This window comes from Alternaria triticimaculans, assembly GCF_023758025.1.
Source record: "Alternaria triticimaculans strain BMP 0046 chromosome Unknown scaffold_2, whole genome shotgun sequence".
Classification (NCBI taxonomy): Eukaryota; Fungi; Ascomycota; class Dothideomycetes; order Pleosporales; family Pleosporaceae; genus Alternaria; species Alternaria triticimaculans.
In genome coordinates, this window is record NW_026055959.1 from 2,333,166 (window position 1) to 2,360,529 (window position 27,364).

The 27,364-nt window shown below is 52.9% G+C and overlaps 11 protein-coding genes across 11 annotated transcripts; 7 read left to right on the plus strand and 4 right to left on the minus strand.

Moving 5' to 3' along the window:
• Window positions 1-188: 188 nt before the first annotated feature.
• PUP1 (proteasome core particle subunit beta 2) lies at window positions 189-1,082 on the minus strand (the record flags this gene model as incomplete). The annotated part of the gene is made up of 2 exons (XM_049363092.1): window positions 189-845; window positions 909-1,082. 2 exons carry the CDS (start codon window positions 1,080-1,082, stop codon window positions 189-191), a joined length of 831 nt encoding a protein of 276 aa, XP_049225684.1.
• Window positions 1,083-1,576: 494 nt separating this feature from the next.
• On the plus strand, window positions 1,577-8,106 carry J4E78_002446 (uncharacterized protein; the record flags this gene model as incomplete). Its single annotated transcript, XM_049363093.1, has 5 exons — window positions 1,577-1,639; window positions 1,692-6,143; window positions 6,600-6,773; window positions 6,828-7,920; window positions 8,084-8,106. 5 exons carry the CDS (start codon window positions 1,577-1,579, stop codon window positions 8,104-8,106), a joined length of 5,805 nt encoding a protein of 1,934 aa, XP_049225685.1.
• Window positions 8,107-8,294: 188 nt separating this feature from the next.
• J4E78_002447 (uncharacterized protein) lies at window positions 8,295-9,348 on the plus strand (the record flags this gene model as incomplete). Its single annotated transcript, XM_049363094.1, has 3 exons — window positions 8,295-8,303; window positions 8,587-8,776; window positions 8,855-9,348. The coding sequence occupies 3 exons, from the start codon at window positions 8,295-8,297 to the stop codon at window positions 9,346-9,348; spliced, it is 693 nt and encodes a 230-aa protein (XP_049225686.1).
• A 207-nt stretch (window positions 9,349-9,555) lies between these two features.
• On the minus strand, window positions 9,556-10,147 carry J4E78_002448 (uncharacterized protein; the record flags this gene model as incomplete). Its single annotated transcript, XM_049363095.1, has 2 exons — window positions 9,556-9,923; window positions 9,976-10,147. 2 exons carry the CDS (start codon window positions 10,145-10,147, stop codon window positions 9,556-9,558), a joined length of 540 nt encoding a protein of 179 aa, XP_049225687.1.
• A 328-nt stretch (window positions 10,148-10,475) lies between these two features.
• Window positions 10,476-12,734, plus strand: J4E78_002449 (uncharacterized protein; the record flags this gene model as incomplete). Its single annotated transcript, XM_049363096.1, has 3 exons — window positions 10,476-10,488; window positions 10,535-10,682; window positions 10,736-12,734. The coding sequence occupies 3 exons, from the start codon at window positions 10,476-10,478 to the stop codon at window positions 12,732-12,734; spliced, it is 2,160 nt and encodes a 719-aa protein (XP_049225688.1).
• A 610-nt stretch (window positions 12,735-13,344) lies between these two features.
• On the plus strand, window positions 13,345-14,019 carry J4E78_002450 (uncharacterized protein; the record flags this gene model as incomplete). Its single annotated transcript, XM_049363097.1, has 1 exon — window positions 13,345-14,019. The coding sequence occupies one exon, from the start codon at window positions 13,345-13,347 to the stop codon at window positions 14,017-14,019; it is 675 nt and encodes a 224-aa protein (XP_049225689.1).
• A 222-nt stretch (window positions 14,020-14,241) lies between these two features.
• Window positions 14,242-15,299, minus strand: J4E78_002451 (uncharacterized protein; the record flags this gene model as incomplete). Its single annotated transcript, XM_049363098.1, has 4 exons — window positions 14,242-14,387; window positions 14,439-14,829; window positions 15,002-15,162; window positions 15,212-15,299. 4 exons carry the CDS (start codon window positions 15,297-15,299, stop codon window positions 14,242-14,244), a joined length of 786 nt encoding a protein of 261 aa, XP_049225690.1.
• A 997-nt stretch (window positions 15,300-16,296) lies between these two features.
• J4E78_002452 (uncharacterized protein) lies at window positions 16,297-17,306 on the plus strand (the record flags this gene model as incomplete). The annotated part of the gene is made up of 2 exons (XM_049363099.1): window positions 16,297-16,897; window positions 16,954-17,306. 2 exons carry the CDS (start codon window positions 16,297-16,299, stop codon window positions 17,304-17,306), a joined length of 954 nt encoding a protein of 317 aa, XP_049225691.1.
• Window positions 17,307-20,315: 3,009 nt separating this feature from the next.
• On the plus strand, window positions 20,316-21,732 carry J4E78_002453 (uncharacterized protein; the record flags this gene model as incomplete). The annotated part of the gene is made up of 2 exons (XM_049363100.1): window positions 20,316-20,418; window positions 20,468-21,732. The coding sequence occupies 2 exons, from the start codon at window positions 20,316-20,318 to the stop codon at window positions 21,730-21,732; spliced, it is 1,368 nt and encodes a 455-aa protein (XP_049225692.1).
• A 486-nt stretch (window positions 21,733-22,218) lies between these two features.
• J4E78_002454 (uncharacterized protein) lies at window positions 22,219-24,989 on the minus strand (the record flags this gene model as incomplete). Its single annotated transcript, XM_049363101.1, has 3 exons — window positions 22,219-23,190; window positions 23,246-24,791; window positions 24,844-24,989. 3 exons carry the CDS (start codon window positions 24,987-24,989, stop codon window positions 22,219-22,221), a joined length of 2,664 nt encoding a protein of 887 aa, XP_049225693.1.
• A 456-nt stretch (window positions 24,990-25,445) lies between these two features.
• J4E78_002455 (uncharacterized protein) lies at window positions 25,446-26,432 on the plus strand (the record flags this gene model as incomplete). The annotated part of the gene is made up of 1 exon (XM_049363102.1): window positions 25,446-26,432. One exon carries the CDS (start codon window positions 25,446-25,448, stop codon window positions 26,430-26,432), a length of 987 nt encoding a protein of 328 aa, XP_049225694.1.
• Window positions 26,433-27,364: the final 932 nt, after the last annotated feature.

A 27,364-nucleotide genomic window follows, 5' to 3' on the forward strand; every position in this document is an offset into this window, starting at 1 on the left:
AAAAGATTCCATGACTAAATGCCGTTCACATCGAATGCTTGCTTTGAATATCTGGTGAGGTGGTTCATTGATCGTCATCATATTGCCTTGTAGCTATCCGGCTGGTTCGTCTGGAACCCCGTTTCGGTGTATAATACACGTTCATGTTCGTAACGCCATCTTGCATCGCCCCGGAGCTAGAGCAAAACCTATGAGTCTATATCCATCGTCTCTGCTGTACCGGCTACATCGCCATCCTTGAGCTCGTGTACGGTCACGTACTTGCTGATCTCTTCCTTTGTGATGATCTTCTCGTTCAGCACCGCAGTAGTTCCCCGCTGGAACCTGTAGTTCCTCTGCTTGGGCTGCCTGGTGTTTGGTGTCTTGTAGTTCCTCATCAGAGTGGTCTTGTCCTCTGTGATGACCGCCACGTCCACGTTGCTACCGGAACCCAGATCGTTCCAAATACCTGCCTCGATGGCGTTTGCGCATAGTGTGACGGCATCCTCCCGCGACAGGTCGGACTTCCACTGTGTCTCGAAAACGGACATGGCGGCCAATGAACCGGAGCCCATGGTGACGTACGGCAGCTTGTCGGTGGAACCGTGGGCGTGGACGGTGAAGAGATGTGCGCCGGTGGGGTCAACACCCGCAATGACGAGGTAGGCGCCAATGTGACCCTGGTGGCGGAACAGGTGCTGCTTCAACATGGTCATGCAGGTAACGACGCGGGGCTTGCGGCCGGTGGAGAGGGCGTGCAGTTCGAGGTTCGAGGAGATGATGGCGGTGGTGAACTCGGTGTCGGCAGCGGTACCGGCACCCGCGCACCAAATGTGAGGGGAGATGTAGTGGAGTTTCTCGCAGTTCTGCGGTGCATGTCAGACCAGTGTCCATGGTGGTGGTTGTGTCTATGGCGGGGACGAGCCTACCTTGTCTGCTACAATGGGACCACTTGTGGCTCGTGTGTCTGCTGCGATGACTACACCGCCGTTGAAGAGACAGCCCACAATGGTTGTTCCTGTGCTTGTCGCCTTGGGCAGCGGGATGCCCTGGGCGTGGAGAGCCGCATTGCGGTTGTGGTTGGAGAAGTCGAAGCCGCCCATGGTGTTGGTGTGCGGTGTCGGTGGAGGCGTGGGGTGCTTGCTGCGGAGACGGCGTGTATAGTGGTAAAGGTGGTGATGTCGCGCGTCTACTCGGTTTGTCTAGGCGGTCGGCGGCGAGGGCGAGGTTGCGTAGCTGTCGTGCCTGGAGCTTGGATGGAGCCTTGGCGCAGCGATGAGCTCCACTAGCTCGGGAACTTTCTCAGAACAACAAAGCGCGTCGCTTCAGAGCGTCGAGCTAATGGTCGCATGCTTGTCGCTCGACTATCCAGAGCGCCAGGCACCATCTCCTTGCATCTCCGCCGTTTCAATCACCTTCACCTGCTCCCGCCTAGCCTAGAACGGCCTGTTTGCTCTTTCCCAAAACACACCAAGGCTAGCACGCGCTCCCGCGCTCGTCCTCCGATGCATATATGAATAAGCTGAGAACTCCGACGCGCGACACCAAGCCGAGCCTCCTACGCGCCAGAACCTGTTCGGCCTGCAAGTCCTGCAGAATGTCTAAGATTCCCGCGCCGGCTGTCGAGGCTGGGCCTGAGGTGCCCGAAGTTGAGACTGAGGTAGCTCCAGCTCGCACCAGACCGCCATGCGACGATACTAACAAATTCACAGCATCTCGGCTTCAAGGTCCTCAACCAGGGCAAACAGGGCCCCAAGAAGGTCAAGATCCTGCCCCGGCCATGGCCCGCCGATAATCTGCCACCTGCGTGCGCAAACCTCCTCTCCGTCGCCTCCAAGCCCGCCCTTCTCGCTGCTGCCGGCCCCAACATCCTCGTCATCGCGTCCACAGACTCCGTGCGCAGCGCCTTCCAGAACAAGACCATAGCCGATGACATCGCAAACGCCGATGACCCGCGTCTCGAAGAGCGCGACATTGACGTCGTAGCAGACTTCACGCCCGATATCACCATCTCTACTCCCAACCTCCGCCATGTCGCTTTCTCCGCCGATGGAGATTTCTTGGTTACATCTGATGAGGCCGACGGCGGCGTCGCTGCGTACAATGTTGCGAGTGTCGTTAGCCAAGGCAAGAAAGACGCGGACACGAAACTGGCGACCGACGCACCCGTTCGCGCTCTCCTCCCAAACCCCTCCCCCGAATTCGAACAATACTTCGCCATAGTCCTCGATAACGGCAAGCTCGAGATATGCGATGTGGAGAAGGGCGTCAAGAAGACGATTCGAGAGGCACACGTCAACTGCGCCGCTTGGAGTGCGCGTGGAAAGGCTGTAGTCTCTGGCTCTATTGATGGCACCTGCGCTATACACATGACCGCTGGAGATCTAAGAGGTATCGTTCCTCGACCTCCAGACGTCGATGAAAACTACGAGGTGACCGGCGTGTCGTGGCTGAAAACTGAAGAATTCCTTGCTGTCTACTCTCTGAAGGACCAAGACCAGGACAACCCGGAGCAAAAGAAGTACAGCGTCATCAAATCGGCCAAGGGCTGGGGATCCTTCACGTACCATTCCTTTGTCTGGGATCCTCTTCCCGAGGCATTCGAAGCTCCACGTCGCCAACTACCTGCACGGATTTCGTCCACACGCCTACAAAACTGGAAGCCCGATCTCGACGACATGCTTATTATCACTTCCTCCCATGCAGACTCCATCGCGATACTTGCCTCCACAAGCAACAAGATCTCCCCGGATCAAGAAACCTGCAACGAGCTCATGATGGTCAACGTGGACGATACGAAGAAGGCTCAGGTGCCGCGAACCGCTTATGGAGACGAGGAAATGGACAGCGTCTTCATTGGCGAGGCGCTTGATCTTTCGAGCAAGGAGAAGATACTGCGCCCCATTCCCGCCCTGGAAGAGATCAACGAGGCGCCGTGGCCGCTCCCTGCATACATGGCTCTGACCCACGAAGGTCTTCTTGCGGCCTGGTGGGTGATGTGGAACAAATCTATCGAGGCTGGAGAACGCTACCCCGGTCTCATCTTCAAGAGCGAAGCCACACAGCATGCGCCTTCTTCTACTCCGAGGGCATCCACGCCTGCGTCCAAACTCCCGGTTGCTACATCTACCCCTTTCAGCAAGTCCATGGGCACACCCGGCACCCCAGGAACAGCTGGCATCCCCCACTTTGGCAACGCTGGAAACGGATTCGGTACACCAACTCCCGCTCTGATGAAACCCCAACCGCCCGGCTTTGGAACACCCGGATTCGGTACTGCTGCTACCAATTTGCCTGCTCCAACTTTCGGTAAACCTGCACAGCCTTCATTTGGTGCTCCATCTACAATCGGTAAGCCTCCTCAGCCAGCTTTTGGTGCTCCCTCTGCAATCGGCACTCCCGCCAAACCTGCCTTTGGCGCTCCTTCTGCAGTAGGTGCCGGCTCCGGATTCGGCGCAGTAGGTGGAATGGGCGGCAAAGCATCTCCATGGGGAGCGACATCTCAAACTTCAGAGTCAAAATCCAACCCATTCTCGGCCGCTGCTGGTGGTTCGTCAGGATTCGCCCAATTCAAAAGTGCTGGAGGATCAAACTCCTTTTCGAGCTTTGGAAGCAACAACTCTGCACAAGCAGGCTCCGGGTTCGGAGCACTCGGGCAAGGGCAGCAGAAATCTGGCTTTGGAGGTCTGAAGACAGAGCCAAGCTTTGGTTCTACTGTCACCGTTGGCTCTGGGACTGGATCTTCGCTACCCTCCTGGGCGACTACGCCCGCTCAGCAAAGCAGCTCGATCTTTGGACAGCAAGACAAGTCATCGTTCAACACGGCCTCGTTCGAGTCGAAGGACTCCGATGCGAGCGAGGCAAACGACCGAAAGAGGGACGAAGCTACACCTACACCACAAGCTCAGCCGTCCCAAGGCTTGTTCGGCCTTGCAGGTGGCTTCAAGCTCGGTACTACTTTTGCAAGTGACGGTACAGCTAAGGACGATCCAGCGAAGCCTGCGGCTCCTGCCAACGGTTCCTTCTTCGGCAGTGACTTCTCCAACATGCTAGGAAAGACAGGGATGAAGCCGCCCGCAACCCCAGCGAGCGAAAACCCCCCAAGTTGGGTCTCCACGACACCAGCATCCCCGCCAAAGCAGAAGTCGTTATTCCCCAGTGACACTCCTGCAAGGGAGAGCGCAACCCCCAAGGCTGCACCACCTGTGCAAGAGCCCGCTACTCCGGTGGACGACGCACCTTTGCCACCAGACTTCACCAAGGCTAAGCCGGCGAAAACTGAGGACGCACCTCTACCTCCAGATTTCATCAACACAAAGTTGCCGAATTCGACTAGCGACGATTTGCCTCCGCTCGCTGGTAGTCCTGGCGTCGAGGTGGAAGCACCTAGTTCGTCTGGAGATGTATCTCCCATTGACAACGAAGACGAGGAAGAACATGATCACGACCATGACGACGAGAGCGAAGAGGATGATGATGAGGAAGGTTTCTCTGATGAGGAGGACGATGAGGAGGTTGAAGAAGTCGACGACACATACCCGCCAAACAAGACAACAAAGCCGCAAGCCGCGAAGGCGGGTACCTGGAGCTTCCAGGACAGTGTCAACCAGTCGCGGCAGTTCTTCCCCCCTGCACCGACTCCTCCCACAGTGAAGTCCGGCGCCACATCACAGTCCGGAAGCAGCGCTTCACCAGCCCAGCCTTCTTTGTTCGCTCAGGCCTCGAAACCTGCCGCCAACCAACCATCGTTCTCAGGCTCATCGCTGTTCGGTCAGCAACCGAACAAAGGCCCCTTCTCTGGTAAACCCGATCAGTCATCGATGCCTGCGAAACCGAACTTCCCGCCTCCGACGAACCGCGCCCAAGACCTTCGCTCGCCTAGTCCAGCTCGTTCGAGCTCAGCTTCTCGTCTCCGACGAGAACCTTTGGTCGCACCGGGTGCTTCATTGAGCTCATCCATGCAGGGGTCCAAGCCGCCCACGCCACAGCCACAGGTCTCCGATCTTGAAGATGAGGAGGACGAGCGGATACGCGCACAGCTTGCGCAGCCGATCGAGCCGAGCCGGAACCTGGAGGAGTTTGTCGCATACCAGAACTACACTGGTGGCAAATCACCTAGCAAGACGGGTCACGCCGCTCAGATCGAGTTGATTTACAAAGACATCAACGGTATGGTGGATGCACTTGGCTGGAACGCTCGATCTATCAAGTCGTTTACACAATACCACCTACAGCCCCAGACTGGTCACCAAATCGATCGACGTATGCTGGATGATGTCCAAGACCAGGGACCTCACGGCTCATGGTTCGAGAACTTCACTTTGTGCGAGATTCAAGCCTTGCGATCTCTTGAAGATCAGCTTGAACAAGAGCTGGATGCAGGGCGGGTACAGGATGTGCTCCTCAAGCTCACACAGCTCGCTCGTCTTCTTCACGACAAGGCCAAGCTCATGACTCGTCTTAATGACATACGCCGCCAAATCATCAATCGCAAGGACCCCGAAAAGACAGAAGCTCTCCGAAAGGCACCATTGCCAAAGGAGCTTGCCGATGGACAGAAGGCTCTGCGCAACGACTATGCTCAGCTTTTGACGTCGCTACGCAAGGCTGAAGATGCAGTCGCAGTCCTACGCTCGCGTCTGGTGTCCCACAACGCACAGAACGGCAGCACAAAGTCAGTGCCTTCCATGGAGGCTGTCAAGAAGACAGTCCTCAGGTTGGCCAATCTTGCTGAGCAGAAGAACAACGACATCCTCGTCCTAGAGGCCCAATTGCGCAAGATCGGCCTCGCAGACTCCAGTCGTCCTTCCTCATCTTCATCACGCAACGCTGGTACGCCCCGACGGTCACGCGGTACGGATCTCCGCCGCAGCATTGCCGATACGCCTTACGCCACCCCGCCTACCAACCGCAACAAGATGACCCTGACCGATCTAAGCCGTCGTGCTCTAACTCCCGAAGTTGAGAGTACGCCTACGCCCAGCAAGGGCTATGGCCTGTTTTACACACCCGAAGGCAGTCCGACATCGGGCAAGGAGATCGCGCGTTTGAGCGACCTGGTTGACGACAATATTGATAGCTTGCGACAGACCGCCAGGACAAGGAAGCAGGTCGCTAAGGGTCTTAAGAATGCCCTTCTCGACCGTGGGATCAAGGTCACAAAGGTCAATTGAGTAGTACATTCTGTCGATATCGGTGTTGGATTATGATTGTGTATGATTAAGCGTACTTGTTATTTGGGACGTTTGGATAGCGATTGCATGCATGGGGGGTCGAAAAGGAAAATGTAATACATCTTGCATAGATAGAGCATGGGGAAGCGTGAATATTGATTGGCCTTGATTAGCTCACTGACTGACGGTGACTCCTTCCAACTCTCCCGCGGTTACTTTCACTCTTGCTCTCTCTTTCCTTGGCGGTCTGTAAACGCGTCGCGAACCCCACAGCGCGTCCAAAACCGGAACACAGCTTTGCTGCTGCAACTGCCGTGCTCTCAAACTGTCGAGATTGTGACAACACAAACTACTGCATCTTGCTAATACCGCTTGTACATTCGAACGTCCCTCCGTTCGAATGCAGCACCTATAGGTCACGCGACGTTCCCAGCAGCACCTGTTTAGGTAGTCCGCACGGAGATGGCTCCCGCACTTCCCACGCAAGACTACTACGTCACCTTGGGGGTGCGACCTTCTGCGCTGTACGGCGAGATCAAGACGTCATACCGCCGCCTCGCACTATTGCATCACCCGGACAAGAACATCGGATCTCAACATGCGACCGCGACGATTCAGCTTGTGCGGAGAGGCCACCGTGCTTTGACGAGTGAGCCGTACTAACGTCGGGCACAGATCAACGCAGCATGGGAAGTACTCAAAGATGCGACTAAGAGGAGCGAATACGATCGCAACCGTCAACAACGAACTGCTTCATCCTCAGGCAGTCAACCTTACGCTCCATCTCCAGCCACATCACAGCCAAACCCTCAGCCGCACCCGCAAAACGAGACACCAGCGCAAAGGGAAGCGCGTGCACAAGCAGAGAGCAACCGGATACGACAAGAGTGGCTAAACTATGAGAGATCTCAGAAAGAGCAGATTCGTCAATGTCGTAACACTGTCAAGTCTCTTGAAGCCGAACTCGAGTGCCTGAACAGGAATGTCTTTGAGAATCGAGCAAAGCTAGCAAACGACAATCAGTCGGAAGCGGGCACATTGGCCTTCTTGAGCAACAGACTGAGTGAACAAGAGAAGAGCGACATCACGTTAGCCACAATCAACGCGGAGAACGCCATTCGGATCAAGCAGATACGCCTAGACGAAGCAAGGGTACGGCTCGAACAGCTGAACGATGACCTCACGAAACGAAAAAATCAAGAACGCGAAAGGCTTGTGGCTGAGCTGGCTGAGAAGGCGAGGAAAGAACGGCTTGCGAAAGAAAAGGCTGAACAGGCCCGACAGTGGGAACAGACAAGACAAGCATGGGAGGCTGAACAACGTGCTGAAAAGGAGTCCCGAAAAGCACGAAAGAAAGCGAAGCGAGAAGCAGAACAAAAAGCAAGACAGGCAGCAGAACAAAAAGCAGGATGGGAGGCAGCAAAGAAAGCAGCAAGAGAAGCAGAGGAGTATGCGAGAGAGGAAGCAGAGTACTGGGCGACGCAGAAAGAAGAGCGTCGCATGAGAGAGGAAGCAGAGTATTGGGCGAGAAAAGAAGCAGAGGAGTATGCGAGACAAGAAGAAAAGTATCGTGCGAGAGAGGAAGCAGAACGTCGTACGAGAGAGCAAGCGGAGCTTCGTGCAAGACGGAAAGCAGAGCATCGTGCGAGGCAAGAAGCAGCTCACCGTGCAAGACAAGAGGAATCGAGGAAGCGCGCGGCAAAGGAACATGCAGCAAAGCAGTACGAGGCCACAGCAGCAGAACGATCACGAGCGAGGAGATCCAACTGTGACCATGATACGTTGTGGATTAGGGTTGAAGGCCAGCATACTTGCGCATTCTGTATTCGAATACTCGACGAGTTCTCAAGGCAATGTTTCGGTTGCGGTACCAAAGCATGTGTCACCTGTGCGCAAAAATTGAAAGGCGGAGGCGACACATGTGTACGAAGATGACGGGACTGCGCAGGGTTGAGAGGAGCTCTTCTTCTGGTGTGATGGTAGTGTTGATACCTTGGGGAGCTGTTATAACAAGCATGGCTGGAACTGAGAAGCAATCTGGGTGTGGGATGGAAAGTACTTGGGCGTGGATAAGGTTGGAGGTCAAGTTGCGATACCTAGGTTCGCTTACCAAATGCTGCTGCAGGCTCTCGGGTTGCTACCATGTCAGTTGTATATGAATCTCAGGACGCGGAAGGATTGGGTGGAATATCGGAAGGGCCTCGATCGTGTCTGGTTCCGCTTTGTTACCCCACTTTCGGCCCTTCCCTACGTCAAGCTTGGTGTGGGGCAAACAGCTCATCGTATGCATGTAGCAAGATGCGACAGAACAACACCATAGCTCTACTTCTCCATTGCCTCATTGTCTGACGTCTTACTATCGTCCCACCTCCTCTATTTCAATCCCCACTACGCAAACCGCCACCAACAACATCCCTACATATTACATACCTAGGTACCCAAAATGTCGGAAAACGCTACCGAGATTGTGTACATACCCATGAAACCCGGCCTCGATCTCTCAACGGGCGAAGCGAAACAAACATGGGAGTCAACCCTCAGCACTATCGCCAAACAGCCCGGTGTTAAAGCGTTGTACTGGGGCCGACAGATCGAGAACCCAGACACCGTGCAAATGGCCGTGGGTACGTAACCCTTCATGTCTTATTCGATAGATCGCTGCGCAAGTGGTGTCACTTTGCACGTTCGCTGACCAAATGTAGAATGGGAATCAATCCAGGACCATAAAACATTCGAAAAGACCCCAGGCTACCAACCTTTCCTGGCCACAATCATGGATAAGCTTGCATCTGGCGAGGACCCAACGATCTTCCACGTCAACTTTCCCACTTCGCATTCTGAAGGCGAGAACCCATTCACCATGCCCGTAACCGAGTGCGTAAACGCATTCTTCACTTCCGATTACAACCAAGAGGAATACACCTCCCAGTTCTCTACTTTCCGCACCTTGGCAATCGAGATACCTAATGCTGAGACCAAAGGAGTGATTGGTGGATGGAGTGTTGAACCGCACCAGCACGAGAGTTTGGGTGTGGGTGTTGATGGAAAGCTGTTTGCGGCGTTTTTCGGATGGCCGAGTGTAGAGGCGCATATGGAGTTTCGTAAGACTGAGGACTTTGGAAAACTTATTCCGTATCTGAGGGGCGGGCCGAAGGGCTTGAAGGTTTGGCATGTTGCGTTTCAACAGTATAAGTAGATAACCACGCTCCCTTTCCTGATACTTCAAATTCGATCCTGAAACAAGTGGCTAAAAGGATGTTGCGTATGTTGTAAGCCTTCGTGTGGTAAATTAAACTTTTCTGGGTATATCTACGACGTAGCGCTAAGTCCACGTCGATTGTTGTCATCTGCTCCCAAACGCCCGAATCCTTCAATTACTCCGATCCATGCATTTCTCATTCGCTCATGACATGCCCTTGGGCGGGAAGCTAGACTCCTTCTTGAACCCCTCCTTTGAGATTCTGGAAAACTTGAGCGTGGCCAGCTGAGCCCACTCGCCGTTCCACTCTTTCAGCTTCTTCAAATTGAGTTCGTCCTCAAGATCCGGTACCCAGAAGCCAGCGGCATACTCGTCTCGCTCGGTGTTCTGGTGGATCTCCAACAAATTTTGACGCGTGCTTGCTGGTCGTCCCGGACGACGAGCTGCCTTCAGTTGGGCCAGCTCTTCGTCATCGCGACCTAAGTAATCCTCAATCATGGCCTGGATCTCCGGTACGCTGAGTGGTGCAACATGCTCTGCGGTATATGATTGGAACGATTTGACTCTATTAACTATCACTAGTTAGCGATAATACAGTCAATCGATTACAAACATAACGCATACCGTATGTTCGATTTTGATCTTTTCGTTGTCTGAAAACGCGATTGAGCTTTTCGTCTCTCTGGGCTGCGCTCTGTAATCGCTTGGTATCCCGGCTGCCCTCGTGCAGGTTGGGATTCTTTCCCTTCTTCTTCGTAATCTTCTTGTGCACCTTGTCGAGACGATTGCTGACCATTTTGAAAGTTTGACGTTTTGTTTGGTGTTGGTGTCTGCGCAAGAAATTTTGGATATCCATCGGCGCTCGGCGATGGCGACCACGCTAGCCGTCGGACGCGGACTAGTGCATATGTTAGCGGGGCGCGTTCCTGTCATCTCGTGTACCCGCGATCAATGACTGCTCCACACTATCGATGTGAACGCGCTCCCTTTTCTTTTTCGCTTGATTCGCAGTGCATAAGGGCGTTTCTCCTCTCGTCACCAGACTGCGAAACCATCATGTTGCGGTAGCTGTTGCTTCTCTGCCCGTTGTATAGGACGGACGCGTGAGCGGCAAAGGGTACAAGATGGGCATCTCAGGTGGGTACACCCAATCATCCCGTCTACAATACTGACAGCCGAACAGGCCTCCTTCCGCTGCTCAAGTCGGTTCAGCAACCATGCACTCTCAAGAAATACGCCGGCAAGACGATAGGCGTCGACACGTATGGCTGGCTCCACCGCGCTACCGCGACCTGTGCGATTGACCTGGCGCTCGAGAAGCCGACGACTAAGTATGCGTTGATGCGTCCATGGACGACGAGCATTTGCTGACCTTAATCCCTAGATATGTCGACTTCGTCATGCACCGCGTCCGCATGCTCATCCACTTCGGCGTCACCCCCTACCTAGTATTCGACGGAGACAACCTACCGAGCAAAGCTGGCACAGAGAAAGATCGAAGGGAGCGAAGAAAGGAGGGCAAGAGGCTCGGGCTGGAACTCCTCAAGGTCGGAAAGACAGCCCAGGCGCAACAGGAATTGCAGAAGAGCGTGGACGTGACACCGGAAATGGCGCGGATGGTCATCGAAGAACTGAAGCAGCACAACATCGAGTACGTCGTCGCGCCTTACGAAGCTGATTCGCAGCTCGCATACCTGGAGCGGAAGGGTATAATCCATGGGGTCTTGTCCGAGGACTCCGATCTGCTCGTCTTTGGCGTCAAGTGCCTGATAACAAAGCTGGACAAATACGGAGAATGCATCGAGGTCAACCGGAATCACTTCACTGCCTGCAGGGAGGTCAGCTTTGTGGGATGGTCTGACGCCGACTTCCGAAGAATGTGCATCCTGAGCGGTTGCGATTATCTCTCAGGTATTGGTGGACTTGGCCTGAAGACTGCCCATCGAATGTTGCGGAAACACAAGACTGTCGATCGTCTCGTCAAAGCTGCGCAATATGACGGCAAGCTCAAGGTGCCCGCTGGTTTCTTGGAGTTGTTCGACCAGGCTGAAAAAACCTTCCTTTACCAATGGGTCTACTGTCCGGTCGCCAAGCAGCTGGTCAATCTTACGCCACTGGATGAAGGGGTCGATCTCGCTGATATGCCTTACATCGGAGAGGAGGTACCTGCACACCTCGCCATGGGTGTTGCAAGTGGTGACCTATACCCACGCACAAAACTTCCCATGAACATCACCAGCAATAGTAGGCCTAGCGGAAAATCGTTTGGCCCCTCTCGGAGAGCTTCGACGATTGTTCAGACCCCCGACGCCAAAGGCTCAAAGCCGATTGATTCGTTCTTCAAGCCTAAGCGTACGCCGTTGGCCGAATTGTCGCCAAATGTTTTCACACCATCACCCAGCCAGCAAGTATTGCTGGAACAACAGAGAGAGTCAAATGGATGGGCCGCAGTACCGGCTCCAATCTCCCGTTTACGACCGAATCCTCCGACGCCTAGTACGGCGCCTCAACCACCACGACGCACCATGACCGATCCAACTGCGGGTAGACGTTCGGTTCCGCATCCTTCTAAGAGACAACGACTGTGCTCCGATTCTGTCTCCGAGACACTCGCCGCTGGCGACGAGGGTGTTGTGCGGAGCCAATTTTTCGCACCTTCTATACCAGAACCAAGCCCAACCTTACACCGAGAGAAGATTAGGAGGAGGAAGACCGACCAGGACTTCGAGCTCTATTCTGATGACTCAATACAGGAGGTTATGGCCGAAGTGGCTGATTTAGAGCAAGCGGCGTCTGCCCCTAAGAAGAAGCTACGGGTCTTCAGTGATACACAGTCCAGCTTTAGGAGCGAATCACAGTCGACTGTCTTCTCCAGGGGCAGCACTGCGCAGTCACAAGATACTATCGGCACTCTTACGCCGGCATCTTCCCCCGAGCCCGAAACGGCCTTTAGCGCTGCAATCGCATCCACAATGAGTGAGCTGCGATCAAAGTTCACATACAAGTCTCCCTCACCAGCACCGGGTATGCCAAGAGCTAGTAAGAGCCGTCTGAACCGTCGGCCCACTGAGGCATGGCAACCTACGCCGCCATCTCAAGCTTCTGCTCTTACAACCTTTTCGGCGCCCGATGAGGAACCCATCATCCCTGGAACACCGTCCAAGAAAGATGTAGACGTGAAACTTGCAGTCTCTGCTTGGGCGGCTGTAGAGGCCGAGGTAGTCATAGCCGCGAGCTCACCGCCTCCTATGACGCCTGCGAAGAGGAGGAGATCATCACTGAAGGGGAGCGAAGACCTCCTTGTTCCGGATAGCGAAGCCGAGAGCGAGTGCTCACCCCGAAAACCGTTGTTTAACCTTAAGCGATTTGCATTTGCTGGTTAGTCTCGTTTTGCATTGCGAGTATTTAGCCTATCATTACATGAGCGTACGACTTGCGGTGTTGTTGGCGTTTCTTGCGGCTCAGCGCGTTTTTGGTGTTTGCAAGGTTGTTACGATCACGACCATAGCAGGCGAAGGCACACGAAGTGTCATAACATGTATCTTCATTTGGTAGTATACCCTCAATACCTATGTGTTTTAATGACAGCTGGCTCGACTCTGCGCGTCTATGTGTAGCAGCTGGATGTGCCCAAGACCCTCTAACTCACAGACAAAGGCAGAGCAGTCGGCCCTCACGTTAGTTGACTTCTAACTCGCAACAGTGTCCTCGATCTTTGACGTCTCGGAACAAAGCATCTTCGCCATAATCACTTGGTGGATCTACTTCAACCTCTGTGGTTCTTTGGTATGGCTTTGTTCGCGACCATATCGGCCGCATGCGGCGGTCGACACAAGACAGGGCTATTTAGTTCGCGCCTAGTATCCCGTCTACGGTTCAAAATCACAAAGTCATTCGCCAATCTTCGGAACACAATTACTTTGTGACACCCAATCGAACTCATCACCAAGCCGCTGCATTGATTCCAATCCCAGACAGTCGATAATCATCATTATGCCACCAAAGATCGTTGCCACCGCGGCTTCTACCCGAGAGAGACGATCGGTGGTTCGAATAAATCTCAACGAGGATGCATTCCGAAAAGCCCAAGAGGACGCGGCCAGAGAAGCGGCCGCCAAGGAGGCGGCGCTGCGAAAGTCAAAGTCAAAGTCACCTTCACCCGATCTAAGTTTCAATCCAGGACCTAAGAAGAGAAAAGGCGCTAGGGCTATATGTGTTCTTGTGAAGAAGCCTACAACTACTGGCAAGAGAAGGACGGGGGCCAAGCAACAGCAAAAGAACGACATAAAGAAGACAAAGGCTGGCAAAGTAACAAAGAACAGCGGAACTAAAGGTAGAAAGGTCAAGAAGGAGGAGGATGTGGCTGCTCACGACTCGGACGACAATGACATGGAAAGCCCCGAGAGTATCACGACAGCAGAACCTGCTGTGCCGGCTACGAAGAGAAAGCAGGCTACCAAGGCTAAGGGAAACAAGACTACCAAGGCCAAAGCTACTACGACGAAAGGGAAGAAGAAGACTCCATCGCCCAACAGAGAACGTGTTGTCAAATCCCGGACCATCAAAAAGTCACAGTCGATTAAAGCGTCTGGGGAGGAGGGCCGTGTTGAGAGTGATGATGAAGAGAATAAAGAGGATGATGATATGTCAGGCGCGAATTGGGTGTAGTAGATTGCTTGCTACAAACTAATGATCTATACCTAGGTAGATAGAAAACGATAGATAAGAATTTCCTAGCCACGATGCTGAGTTTCAATATGCAGTCGTATTGAGAGATCTGATAAGTGACCATAGGTAGTCTGATGCAGTAACAAGCTTCAATGAAAGTCAGTGTTTCGGCGAACACGGAGAACCTGCGAGGCTGAGCAATGGGAAAGTGTCAATGCGGCTTTAGTCAAGCCTAGTAGCGACAAAGTCCTCGACAAAGTCCCAGGCAATGTGGTCTTCATCCTCGTCGTTCTCCTCGACCCATGCTTTCATAGTCATGTTGCGAGGAGTGGGGTGGACCCAGGTGCTGTTGAGTACAGTGTCGATTGCTAGAGGAATGTTAGCACTAGTAAACCAAGGGGAATAAGAACAAGACTTACGCAACAACACTTCCATACCACTAGCCATTCGGAATAGCGCGGCCTGTGCGATAGGCTCAAGCTCAGAGCGCTTCTTCGTTGCTGGCCGCACATCTGGACCGCCGTTTTTGTAGATTTGGGCAGTCTGGTTATTGATACATTGGCCGTGAGGGTCGCTGTACGCTTGACAGTATTGCACACCATTTGCGGCCGGATTGCCAAAGCCGACGATAAACTGGCAGGGTTGGCTGTTGCATGTGCCGGTGGTGTATTGTTGGATGATATTACCCTGACGATCGTTGTGCCTGTTGATGACACACTTGGTGACTTGACCACGCGCATCGGCATCAGAGGTACTGGCGAATGGATATTCGTCGCAGTTCTCGCCAGCACGTGGATTACCACCGCGCGTCTATAAGTGGGTCAGCGAATCCTTTGGAAAGTTGATGCACCTCATTCAAGGAAAATACTGAACACCCTGGAGTCTACATCAAGATGAAGAAAATGCAAAGTAGGTGATCCAACATCAACGTAGACGTCAGGGTGTTCAGTCCTTCCTTTGAGCGAAGTGGAGGGAGACTTACGCTGCAACGGTTAGGCCTAGGAAGACAGCCAGCTGATCTTTGACGGGCTCTTCCGATAGCACTGTCACGATTTCCAGTACCACCATAGCGGTCATAGTTCAGTGTTACTCCGAACGATGGGCGAGTGCAGTAAGCGCCCCAGCACATGTTGTTGCAGATATCTGAACTAAGTTGAGTATAAATCGCTTTCAAGAAGCCAGGGACGTTTACCTTGGAGGTTGTCGCCACAGTTGAAGATCATGCCGGGTGCGGCGAGCCCGGAGGCTATCAGACCAAAACTCAGGAGAGTCTTGAACATGATGGCTTGTGTAGTAAGGTATTCAAGTGTTTGAAAACGGCTGTTGTGTGGAATACATGATATCGAGGCTGCCTTCTATATACTCGTCGTGGCCCCCATTTACATGCCCACGTCAACCCTGCCCAAGTATTGGGAGGCCTCTTCTGTACTCACAGCTGAACATAGTCAATGCAATCGTATGATCGAATTCTTGAACTAGTTTCAAAACCTTGCCAATGATCTGCAGAACCGCAGTTGGAGCCGCTTCGGGTAGAGATTACAAGGATGGGGCGGAAATTGATCTGCTTGTAGTTATCGTATATGACGGCCTGAGATGGCGGGCTTAATCTCACCGGTATAGCAACTTGGACGCTGATTACCCGAAGGTTTGCTGCGAATAAGCCGTAACTCGGCATATATCTGCCTTGTCATCGAGATCATGGTCGAAACTGGCCAATGCCCTTGATTCCATGGTATTTAGTACAGCTGATAAACTTAACAGGTCAGCAGTCGTTGACTTAACCATGTCTACAAATGGTACAACCTTCGATTATAGGACTAAGTCGTCAGCATACTGAGACATTTTCATCGGACAGGCCGAGAGAAAGCGAACTTGTCGTACATTACTGTCAAGACGTGCGGGAAGTAAGAGGCTGTAGATGAACGGGAAGGCTCGGCCCGCCAGTGAGATCTCCAATGACAGCCAATCTCTGACATCATACCTAGGTAGTGTGCAGCACCACACATAAGCCTGGTGCGACCCTGCCCCACTTGTGGCTTCTCATCGTACCTCGCATCATCGCCTTACGCCCAGCTGCGACGCTAAAATTTGAGCAACAATAGTGTACGCAGGGCCATCTCTGGTCACAAGGCTCGCCCCATTATAGCGCTCCTCGTCACGCATTCGCAGTTGCCTGAACTGACCCAGCTGGAAACTACGGCTGAGACGTGGTTTCTATCTACCCGTCCACCTCATCCAAACCAACTCTTTGCCCTCAATCAGACCACTCAACACAATATGTCTTCCACAAAGGACCTCGCGAAAACACTCCCTAAGAAAGCGCCGAATACAGAATACCACCGCGCCACACTGAATGGTCTAAATCGTTTCAAGTTTGCCATCTTCTACACAGCTGCTCTAGACACAGCAGACAGCCAACGGCTTGAAGAAAGCATCAACACGGGCGAGCTCAGTACGGGGAGGTCTAAATTCGCTCCGCAGCCAGACTTCAGCGGTCGCTCGTTGCGAGACGTTTACAACTACTTCATCGAGCTACGCGACCAAGACGATACCATTCATCCGCTCTACTTCATAGTAGCCGACCAGAAGGACTTCGACAACAACGGAGTCTTAGTCGTTCTGCTCAACTCGAGCCAAGACGAGGAAGACGTTCCAGGCGTTGGACGTTGCGACAATGTCGAGGCGGACTCATGGGGTTCCAATATCGATATCGGTAACCAAGATTGGTTCGATCTGAAGGAACGGGAGGCTGAGGAGTGGGGTGGGGATGACCCATATGCGGATGATGACGACAAATATGACAAGGCAACGCAGGGGCCTGCCATTTCGGATGCGTCGCCCAAGAAAGTGTACGGGTGGTATAGCTTGGTGAAAAAAGGTACCTAACGCATGTGCTCATGTAAGAGACTTTGCACGTTAGCTAACTCTGCATAGCCCTACCCATCAGCTCCATGATCGAGCCATCATGGGCAAAGATGAAGAGGACAGAAGAGTCTCGCTTCCAGATGCTCGGGAACTGGCATTCTTCAAGCGATCCTTGGGCCGATATTCGTAGAGCGCATCCACGACAATGTGCTTTCAGACCTACCGTCCATCGAAACATCATCTTGGTCGCAGAGAAAGAGGATGCTGATGACCCCGAGGGCATGTCTCTTGTTCGCTTGAAGTGGGATGGAAACACCGATGGCGTCGAAGATGCGAGCCCAGCGCTTATGCCGGAAGTTGAGACATTAGGCAAGATGAGCGCGGGCAAGGCTTTGGAAGAGGCCGATCGAGCGGCGCAATAACTCAACACATTGTCAGTGGCATCAACATGTGTGCTGGAATCACACGTTCCTGATCGAGTGTTGCAATCGACGAATGGTAGCTTATCCTATACTAGTAGCCATGCTTCTACATAATTGCATCCGATGGCTGATAGTGTTTGATACGGTGCCTGGGTCTCCTTGGCCGAGTCGAACTATGATGTGTACCGTGATATTAACAATAACGCTGCCGTCACATAGCAGCTTTCAAACGGTAAAAATCGATTACGTGATAAAACAACGCGTGCGCCTACTATAACCAACGCATAGGTCATGAAATGGGAGAAGTGCCAAAAGCGGTCATCCTCCCTCAAAGATTGGACGGTGTAGCCACCACGGTCTGACCGACAGCTTCAAGATAGCGATGTGGATCAGTGAGCCACGGCTTCTCGTCTGCCGGACGAGATTGGGGCGATGTGAAGAATGCCCATAGTAGGTCGTTCACGAAGTCTCCGTGCATTTCGGATGCCGGGTCCCGTAGCTTGTCCAACACAGTTGGCCGTGCTATGACCCATATGTCAACCAGGAGATTCCTTATCAACGCCCCCTTAGATGTTCCAATATAGACCTCCTTCACCAGGCTGAGACTTGGGTATCTCCCGGCACACGCGCGCTGCGTCATGCTTGCTATGACTGCATTACGAAACGTGGTATCGAGCAACGTGATCCCTATGAGGAAGGCCCTCACTAAGGTTTGCCACACATGCTTTATGTCCGTTACATGTTCCATCTGCTTCGTATACAGCCAAGTGAGGTATGTTCTGAACGTGGCCGCGGTATGACCGTCGATGCGGATGGGTTTCTGTTCGACGTCGATCGCGACGATACCGGCATCGTTTTTGAAGAAATCTGAGCTCGCACACGCCAGCTTCTGGTGAATCTGAAAAATCTCGTCCTCGACTCGGACGGCGATTGTTGTGCCCGTGAAGCTAATGTTTTGTAAGTGAACGCCATTACCAGAGTTTCATAGACTCACTCAGGACCACTATAAGCATTGGCTCTTTTTGGGCGTTTTGCAGGGGAAGCCATCCTACCTGGGAACGAGTACGGTAAGTTCTTGCCTGGGGTGTTTACAACACGGTTTCCAGGTGACAGAATTGTGGACATAATGTTGCGCAAGCGTACCATGGTCGCTGCAAGCCAGTATCCTTCTCATATTACAACACCACTTCAGCAACTCAGCCGTAGACTAGAAGTACTGCACAGCCCTTGTCTGACTTCGCGAGCCAGTATTGGTAGACTTGACGCAGAAGATCAGTAGGACGCCGACGTGTTCGAACGCTTCTACGGTATCCTGCCATTTGAAAGACCGAAGGAGTGGCCGGCGCATGTATCGTGAGTTCGGCAGGGTCCTCGAGTGGGGAATAGCGATGCCGGTCGTTGTGGTTGCGCCATGTGAACACTAAGGTCATAGCGGATTAGAGATTTCACATCGCAACATTTGCGGAAGCATCAAGTGGTGTAAATATGACTCTTCATGCGCGGAACCATATGCGTTGAAGTGGGTGAATGGAAGCCCGTGATGGGTAATCGCGAGATGACGCGTCTTCACGCGTTTGCCAAGCCGCTGCTGTACGTCATAGTGCTATCCAGCCGAAGCAAACTCCTGCCAAGGATAGGATGTAAGCTGCTGCATCTTTATTCTCGCGCTGGTCTGGTAAGAAACTGCCCCAAGTTTCAGCCTGTTCTAACAAAATGCCTTCTCACCATCATTCGTCTTGAGTTGCTCCAACTAGATACCGATCAGCCTGGGAGCTCGCCCATGGCTCCACCAACTCCTCTGGTGATGCATTGCGATGAGCAATTAACGCTGGAATCAGATCCATCGCGAACTGTATGTAATCTGTCTCGAGAAAGTCTAGGCTCTGCCATTCAGGTCGGCATTTCCACGTCCAGATATCTACCATCAAATCTCGACCAAGGATGTCCGGCGTATGCGCAAGACCCTCTGTCACGTCATATAACCTTGCGACGAACGATATATTTGGAAAGCTTTCGATCCTTCGCGCGCACTCGATCATTCGACTGATCAGAAGGTCTTGGTAACGTGGATCATCAACTTTACGCGCGAGACCATATGAAGTCGGCAGCCAGTTCAGGTTCGACTCGGTATCCAGCATTGGGTCCGCAATATGCTCCGGCAGTCGGCGGGTGTACAGCCATGTCATGTAGGTCTTGAAGTCTTCGGGGTTCGCTCTGAGATGTACTGTCCTATCGTTATTGATCCAACACCCGCCGCGGAACTGATCATCGTTGTAAAGGACGGATTTCTGAACAGTAAAGATGTCCTTTCCATCGTTGAAATTCGGCATCCCCACTTTCACAGTAATGGTATCGCTGGTGGGGCTATTGATGGTCAGTAAACGATGCGAGCTAGTTCTGCTCAACTCACTCTGGGTTGTATGGCTGGTTACCCTCCCTGGAAGGTGTAAACATGAGGTTTGGACTATCTCTGGCCATTGGATTAGCAAGCAGAAAATGGTAACGAGCAGGTGGTAGCGTTTCGAAAATCTCGCAAGTGATACAGGTCGTCGTGCATGCACATTGACAAGAACACGCTCATACTAATAGGTTGAGCCTATAGGCGGCTGACATGCTGTCGGTGTTTGCCATGACATCCCACGATATTGAGGAGACTACAAACCATCGGCAGGACATGATCATGCGAGCAGCACAATTTGTACCTAGACGTCTCGCTAGGTTTGCTAAGCCCGTAGAACAGAGCGGGTTGGGGCGAATACCACGTCGACTGGGAAAGCTACCTTCACCCATGCATTCACCTGCCGCATTAGTGCCATTGTTGCGATCGCTAGCTGACTCATCAAGTAAGAGTCACGACCCGAAGGTGAAGGCGGATTGGGACCCACTGTTCACGTGCTTCACATCTTACTAAAACCATTGTCTTCTTTGATACCACAGGAAGTATCCTCCTTGAAACAAATCCGAATCAGTCGTTTACGCATCAACATCTATTCAAGAAGACTATTCGACATGCCGCTGTTAGACCTACCCATGGAGGTCTTCGAGGAAGTCATAGCGGCGCTTGCAAAGAAGGTTGGCCAGCGGAATGTAGTGCGCTATCGATTCATCTGCAGTGAGTGCACTTCACCAGCCTGACTTCCGAAGATACTAATAGAGAGCAGAAACGTTCGCAAGCACAATCAAGGATCACATCATCACAGTCATTGCCTCCGAGAACCTCGCCCAGTCCCTGGATCTTCCCTCCTCCGCTCGTCTTTTCGACACATATGGGAGTGAGATCCTCTGCAAGGCTACCCTGCGACGCCAGACAACAGGGAATCAGGTCACAGACTTCGTACGGAAGATAGTCAAAGTGTCCCAACCAGATCCTTCACTTTACCCTGAGCAGGTTGATATTGTGTGCACTAGCATGATGGCCCTGGAGCCAAAATACCTGCGCGGTTACATTAAGGGTACTGAGACTATCAACAAAGAAGGACGCCCGTGTACACGTGCAGACATGTGGCCCGCCATCGCTGCCGCATCGGGTGATATCGCGCTCTTCAAGATGCCCAAACTCACACCGTTCCTGCTTCTTAAGCAAAGCCACGATCTTTTGCCAAGTGCGCTCAAAGCAGCCATCGCAGCGAACCAGCATGCTATGCTTGCAAAAATTCTCAAGTATCTCGTGGACAACGTCAAGGGGAAGAGCGAATCCGCCTCATGGAAGGACAAGCGTAATGCTACCGAGAAGATCAGCAAAGCGTTATGTACAGCGATACGTCTGCATAAGAACGTCGCAGGGAACATGTTGCTCGACTTCCGTGACGAGAACAACTTCTTCAACACATACGCGCCCATCGAACTGGGCGATTGGCTTGTCACTGATGCCTTCAAGTACGACAACGCCACTTTATTGTACCGCGTCTTGGAGGTAAACAAACCTGGGATTGTGGCGCGCGTCAAGAAAGGAACCCAAAAGCATTACAACCTCGGCTTTCAATCTATCGAAACCCTATACCGGAGAGGTGGGATCAAGACCTGGAGTATGCTACTTGAAGACGGCATCGCGGAACCAAACAAAGTCTTCTTGGACAAGACCCCACTTCAGCATGCCCTCAAGAGACGGCGATACGACCTTGCACACATTCTCATCGAAAAAGGTGCATCTATTGACAGTATCACAAAGGAAGGCAACAACATTCTGTGGCAGGCCGTAAATGATGGTTACGCAAAAGATGTTAAATTCCTGCTCAGTCATGGCGCGGACCTCAGAGTTGTTGGGAGGAACGGACACTCGGCAATTTCGATTGCGACATTGCACGGATATGGCAAATGTCGTTTCTTGCTTGAGAAGGTAAGAGATCACGGAAAAGAGTATCTCGAGCGCACCGATCTATGGGCGGTTTACGAAACTGAGGTGTTTGATGACCGCTGGGGGTTTTAGTCTAGATGACTCTCGGGCTGTTCAAGCAGCGACGTCGGGCATGAGGTCGAGACGATATCGGGCTTGCCAGAACGAGCATGTATTGAGAGAGATGATGCGCCATGGGTAAGCAAGGTATCCAGACTCAAGGAGGTAGAATACCGGCTTCATTAGTGTGTCCGTTTTGAGTGCTACAATGAAGCACTCGAAATTCCCGAGGTGTCTCAATCAGTCGAGCCTCATTATGAAAGCAATGCGCTCTTCAAAGATTCAGGCCCTTGTGTTATTACGGAAGTGAGTGAAGAAATTACACGGACGGGAGCTGTGAGGGCTCACAGGTGTCCAGGTGGTGATGGCTCAGACAGAAAAAAGTTCCAATTGAGTCTAGCAAAGCATACTCAGAATAGACTCGTGTGGAGCCGAAACCACTATCAAGCATCAAAACGCCGTGGTCTCTTTGTAACCTTAGACTGGATATCACAAATACAATGGATCGTACACAGTACCTTAGTACTTCTCCTCCAATCTCGCCGTCATACCGGTGACTGCTGTCATCCTACTTTCCTCGCGCTCCTTGATGTGAATCTCACGCTCCAATTCGCGCTGCACAGCCATCTTCTGCGCGGTGGTGAGCTGATCCAGAACCGCGGAGATGCCTTCTTCAGTCTGGCCGTTGAAAAGACCCTCCAAGTCCGCCTTTGTAGCAATGGCGAGCTGGTCCTCCAATGCCTTTAGTGCTTTCGTACCGAGTTCCGAGACAGCTTTCTTGAACTTTTCCTCCTCGTCAGCCTTGGCTTTTTTCGCTGCCTGATCACGCTCATCAACATTGGCCTCGCCAGCTTTACGCTTTGAAGCCTTCAGAGCTTCCTTCTTTGCCTTGGCAGCAAGATAACTAGCCGAGTGTCCCAATGCGCGCCCGTCCTTAGTCAGCGGCTGTTCCACGTTGAGCGGCGGCGCGGTGAAGAACAAGATACGACCCTTCTCGTCACGCTGGAACTGCTCGCGGATCTCAAGCGGTATACTGGCATTTGCATGGTCGGCCATGACGTAGACCTCCACAGGCTGCGGGGCCTTGTAGTTAAGCGGCAGTTGCTGTGGATACGGTTGTTGGTAGCCTGGCGCGGCCCGCGGTGTCTGGAAGCCTTGCATGGGCGCAGCTGGCTGAGGTGTAAAGGGCACATGTGGTGTGATAGGTTGATAGGCAGGTGCTTGCGGTGCTTGCGGGTGCATATGAGGGGCGGGCGACTGAGAATGCGTATGGTAATGTGTCGCATGGGTCGGTGTGTACGCTGGCGCGACATGGTGCTGTTGCGGTGTAGGGGCAGGCATTGGCGTCAGAGTCGGCGCTTGCGCAATCGGATAGTTCCTCGAGGAGTCGTAGCCATGTGACGAAGCCGTGGGTAGGCTTGGAGTAGGCATAGCGGGTGCTGGTGGAGGTGTCGGAGGCGGCGGTGGGGTGGGCTCGGGAGGTGGTGAATCCTACAAGAACTGTTAGCTTTGGGTCTCATGGTGGCCTAGAGCAGTTTTCACTTACCTTGGGGTCACGCGGACGACGATGAACGGCGCCAATCTTTGGGGGAGCATTCTCAGCTCCCCACTCTGGCTTTGGAAGATCGTCGTCCTCCTTTTGCTCGTCCTTGAGCAGGTACGCGATCGGACTGGGCACCTTCTTCAACTTTCGAGGCGCATCGAAGAGATCCATTACGTAGTCCTTGTCTCGCACTTCGTCGGGTAAGCAACTGGCCCATGTCTTGATCTTGTTGAGCTTGTGGTTCTCTTCGTTGTATCGAGCCTCGCAGACATAGATCTCTTTATCAGAAGGAAAGTCGCGGGGACGGCCCTTGTTGTAACGGGTGATGAACATAACGAAACATCGGTCCACGACCTCGTCGATGCGGTGATCTCGATATTGGCCAGTCTTGACAACCTCGTTCTCGAAAAAGTGTCGGTCAAAACGGTGCACGGTCTGCTCCGGGCGGTAGTACCAGCAGGCATTCACCCATTGTCCACCATTCGCGTCCTGCCAAGTGCGGTAGATCTGGGCAACAATCGGCTTTGTGAGATCGTTCGCGTTCTGAATGTGCACCCAATCCCCGACCTTCCACAGCTCGCCGTTGTGAACGATGCCGCTGGGCATAGGAATACGGCCTTCTTCCATGACGTATTCGGTATCCGGCTTCTCCTTCTCGGCCTTTGCAACCTTGCGCGACTCCTTTTGGAGATGAACGGCGTCCTTGTAGATCTGGCTATCTTCTTCGTTGTACTGCTTTGCGTTTTCGAACATGAGCTCTACATCGACCATGAAGTGATCGACGGAGTTGTACTTCTTTCGCTTGAGCTTGCGCTTGAGAATGTCCATGGCCATTGGATTCTTGATCTCAGAGTGATACTCGGGCATGACCGTCTTGTCCGGGACGCGCTCGAATGCGCTCACCATGAGCTTGTTGAGTTGGTTCCGCGGTTTCCTGATTGCTTTCATAATGGTCTTGATTCGCGCTTCCATAGGAGTGTCGACCCGCGGCGGTCGTCCGCGCTTCTTCCGCGATTCTGGATCGTCGGCCTTGGCGTCTTCCTTTGCGGCTCTTGAACCGCCTTCGCGCTTGGTGATAGCTGCTGTGGATCGCGGTCCGCGGCGCCTCTTGCGCTTGCCTTCATCTTCTTCGTCTTCATCCTCTTCCTCGTCGACTTCGAGCTCTTCTTCGTCGTCATCTTCCTCTTCCTCTTCTTCCTCCTCTGGTAACAGCGGGTCTTGTTCGGGAATCTCTCCCAAGAACGGCAGGGTAGCAACTGTCTCAGGAACGATCTTATCGTCGACTAGCCTCTTCAGCTCGCGTTCGATGACCTTCTTTACTTCAAGCGCATCGACATATGCTTGCGAGTCCTGCCTGTTGTACACCTGCGCATTGTGGGGAATGAGCGCCAGGTCGCGTACGAACTCGGAAAAGTTCTTGTATTCTCGCTGCGCAATCTTGGCCTTTATCGTACTCAGGGCCATGGGCTCCTTGATGATATCGTAGTAGTCGGGCACGGCGCGCTTGTTCACTTTGCGCTGGAAGAGCTTGGTAGGGTCGTATGTTCCACTGCACTTTGATCAGCTGGGAGCAGTACGGCGCATATAAAGTCGAAACTTACTCGTCGATCCTGTAGTCGTATACATTCTTGAGGAGGTTGGCCATGGCCTCCCATTCTGGCGCCGTGACGGTGGACGTTGCGCCGGCGGACTCAGCGGTCTCGGTCGTGGGCACCGGTGTCGAGCTTGGGGCGCGTCCGGTCGCCATGTTTGCGATAGTCGACTCGATGCTGTCGTGTTCCGGTATCCTTCTTGCGCTAGGTGTTGGCGTGTCGCGTCCTGGATGCTGGAAGTCGCGACGCCGGACGGAGGTAAGATTCGCCGATCCCCGGAGACGGCCGGCCTCCTCCATGATTCGGGAACCTTCACGTACGCCAGCCATGTCACCCGATCCGTGCAAACTGTCGTCTTTGTAGCGTTCTCCTGTAGCTGACAAACGATCCTTTCTTCCTAACAAAGCTCTCCTCATATTTGCGCATTCGTGAAGATTTACCTCTCTTCATACCGACTCACTCATCGCAGCTTCCCTAATACCAGCGCAGCTCTCCACCGCTAAGTCGCCCCACCAGTCAACTGTCATCACGCGCCACGCCTTCGAAGCTCCCTCACCTGTATCCCTCCGTACACGTATATCCCTCCATCTCTCCAGCCGACCCATCAAACCATGCCGATTCGCATCCGGTTACGCGCGCCGAATGGCACTCACACACTATCACTCGACGACAACGCCGCCGTCTCGGACCTTCTCTCCTCTATCAGCGAGAAGACAGAACTACCACTCTTCGAGCTGAAATGGAACCACCCGCCTCAACCGCTCGACCCTTCCCTATACGGCATGTCGACGTTGCTGAAGGATATCGATCTCAAGCTGAACGGCGCATCCATCATAGTCATTGCACAAGCCACGGGCGACCCGAGTGAACGGAAGCAGGAGCAAGAACTACAGGCAAACACATCACAGGCGGCGCCGCTGTCGCTTCAACGGAAGCAGAACTCGGCGCTCAAGGAAACGCCCGAAGTTCCCGTGCCTGACCGCGGTGGCACCATGGTCCTTCGAGTTATGCCTGACGACAACTCCTGCATGTTTCGAGCTGTTGGTAGCGCTGTTCTGACCGATTCTCTCGATTCCATGACCGAGCTTCGATCGATGGTTGCGCAAGCTATTCAAAGAGACCCGGAACAGTACAACGAGGCGATCCTACAACGCTCACCAGATGAGTACTGCAAATGGATATCATACGCCGACTCGTGGGGTGGTGGCATCGAACTCAGCATCCTTTCCCAAGAGTTTGACATTGAGATCGCCAGCGTCAATGTTCAGGACAACCGGGTGGACCGATTCAACGAGGGCAGACCGCGGCGCTGTATCGTGGTGTATTCTGGTATCCATTACGATACGATCGCCTTCGTGCCCCAGGGTGCGTCCACGCAAGATCCTTCGCAAGATGTTAAGATATTCGATGCGGCGGACGATGTGATTCTTGAAGCTGCGAGGGAACTCTGCGGGCAGCTGAAGAAAGCCCACTATTACACCGATACACAGAAATTTGATCTCAAGTGCAACACATGCGGTTGGAAAGGGGCAGGAGAACGGGGCGCGATGCAGCACGCAGCCGAAACGGGACATAGCGACTTCGGAGAGGCAGACTGATTGATTTCTTGATACCCGTGGACGCCTTTGGTATGTTGTGTACCATTAGCCATGTCAGCATTGTATTTACCTTCTCTGTAATAGTAAGAATTACACTGATTGCAGTCTCTTTCGGAGCGCTGTTGGTCACTATGAGGTACAGCGAAAACCCGAAATCTCGTTTGTAATTCACACCGAAAAGTGAAGACGATCTGTGGAAGCACATGTAACCAAACAGGGGGAGTTTCGTAGTTTTCAATGGTATTGAGACCAAGACATTCGGGGACTTGATTTTTCATTTCACGCAGTATTCTCTTTGGGCAAGCGCCGCGCTCAGGTTGTCACTTTGTCAGAAAATGCTACCCTGAGATTCACCCTCTGTGTGGAAGCTCCTTATTAACGACCCGGAAGTCCCGCTCCACACTCTCAACCCCACTATCATCACCATAAAACCGACCTTGTCAAGCTATTCAACCATACTTCGCCTGTGTACATTATGTCACTACGCGCGAAAACCCGGAGCCATGTTAACGACGACACAACTGCGCCATCTCCAGAGTAAGCAACTATTACTTGTAATGAATTGGGCCCTACTGACTTCTTCTAGTGTCTCAGGCGCGCCAATCCCTATCAAAGTGGGCAGAAAGAAGTTCCACGTCCACATCGGTACACTGACGGCGACATCTGATTTCTTCAAAAACGCCATGAAGCGAAGATGGCGCGCCAACGCAAAGAAACAAATTGACCTGGCGGACGAAGAACCAGAAGATTTTGAATCTTATGTCAACTGGCTTTACAGCAGAAAGGTCGTTGTCACTCGGCCTCTTGTGGGCAGACACATCCAACTTGCTCGTTTGTACGTTTTAGGTGGAAGACTCGTTGACGAGACCTTCCAGAACGCTGTTCTTTCCGCTATGATCGACCATGCAGTAGAAGGGGACTCCTTTCCTCCA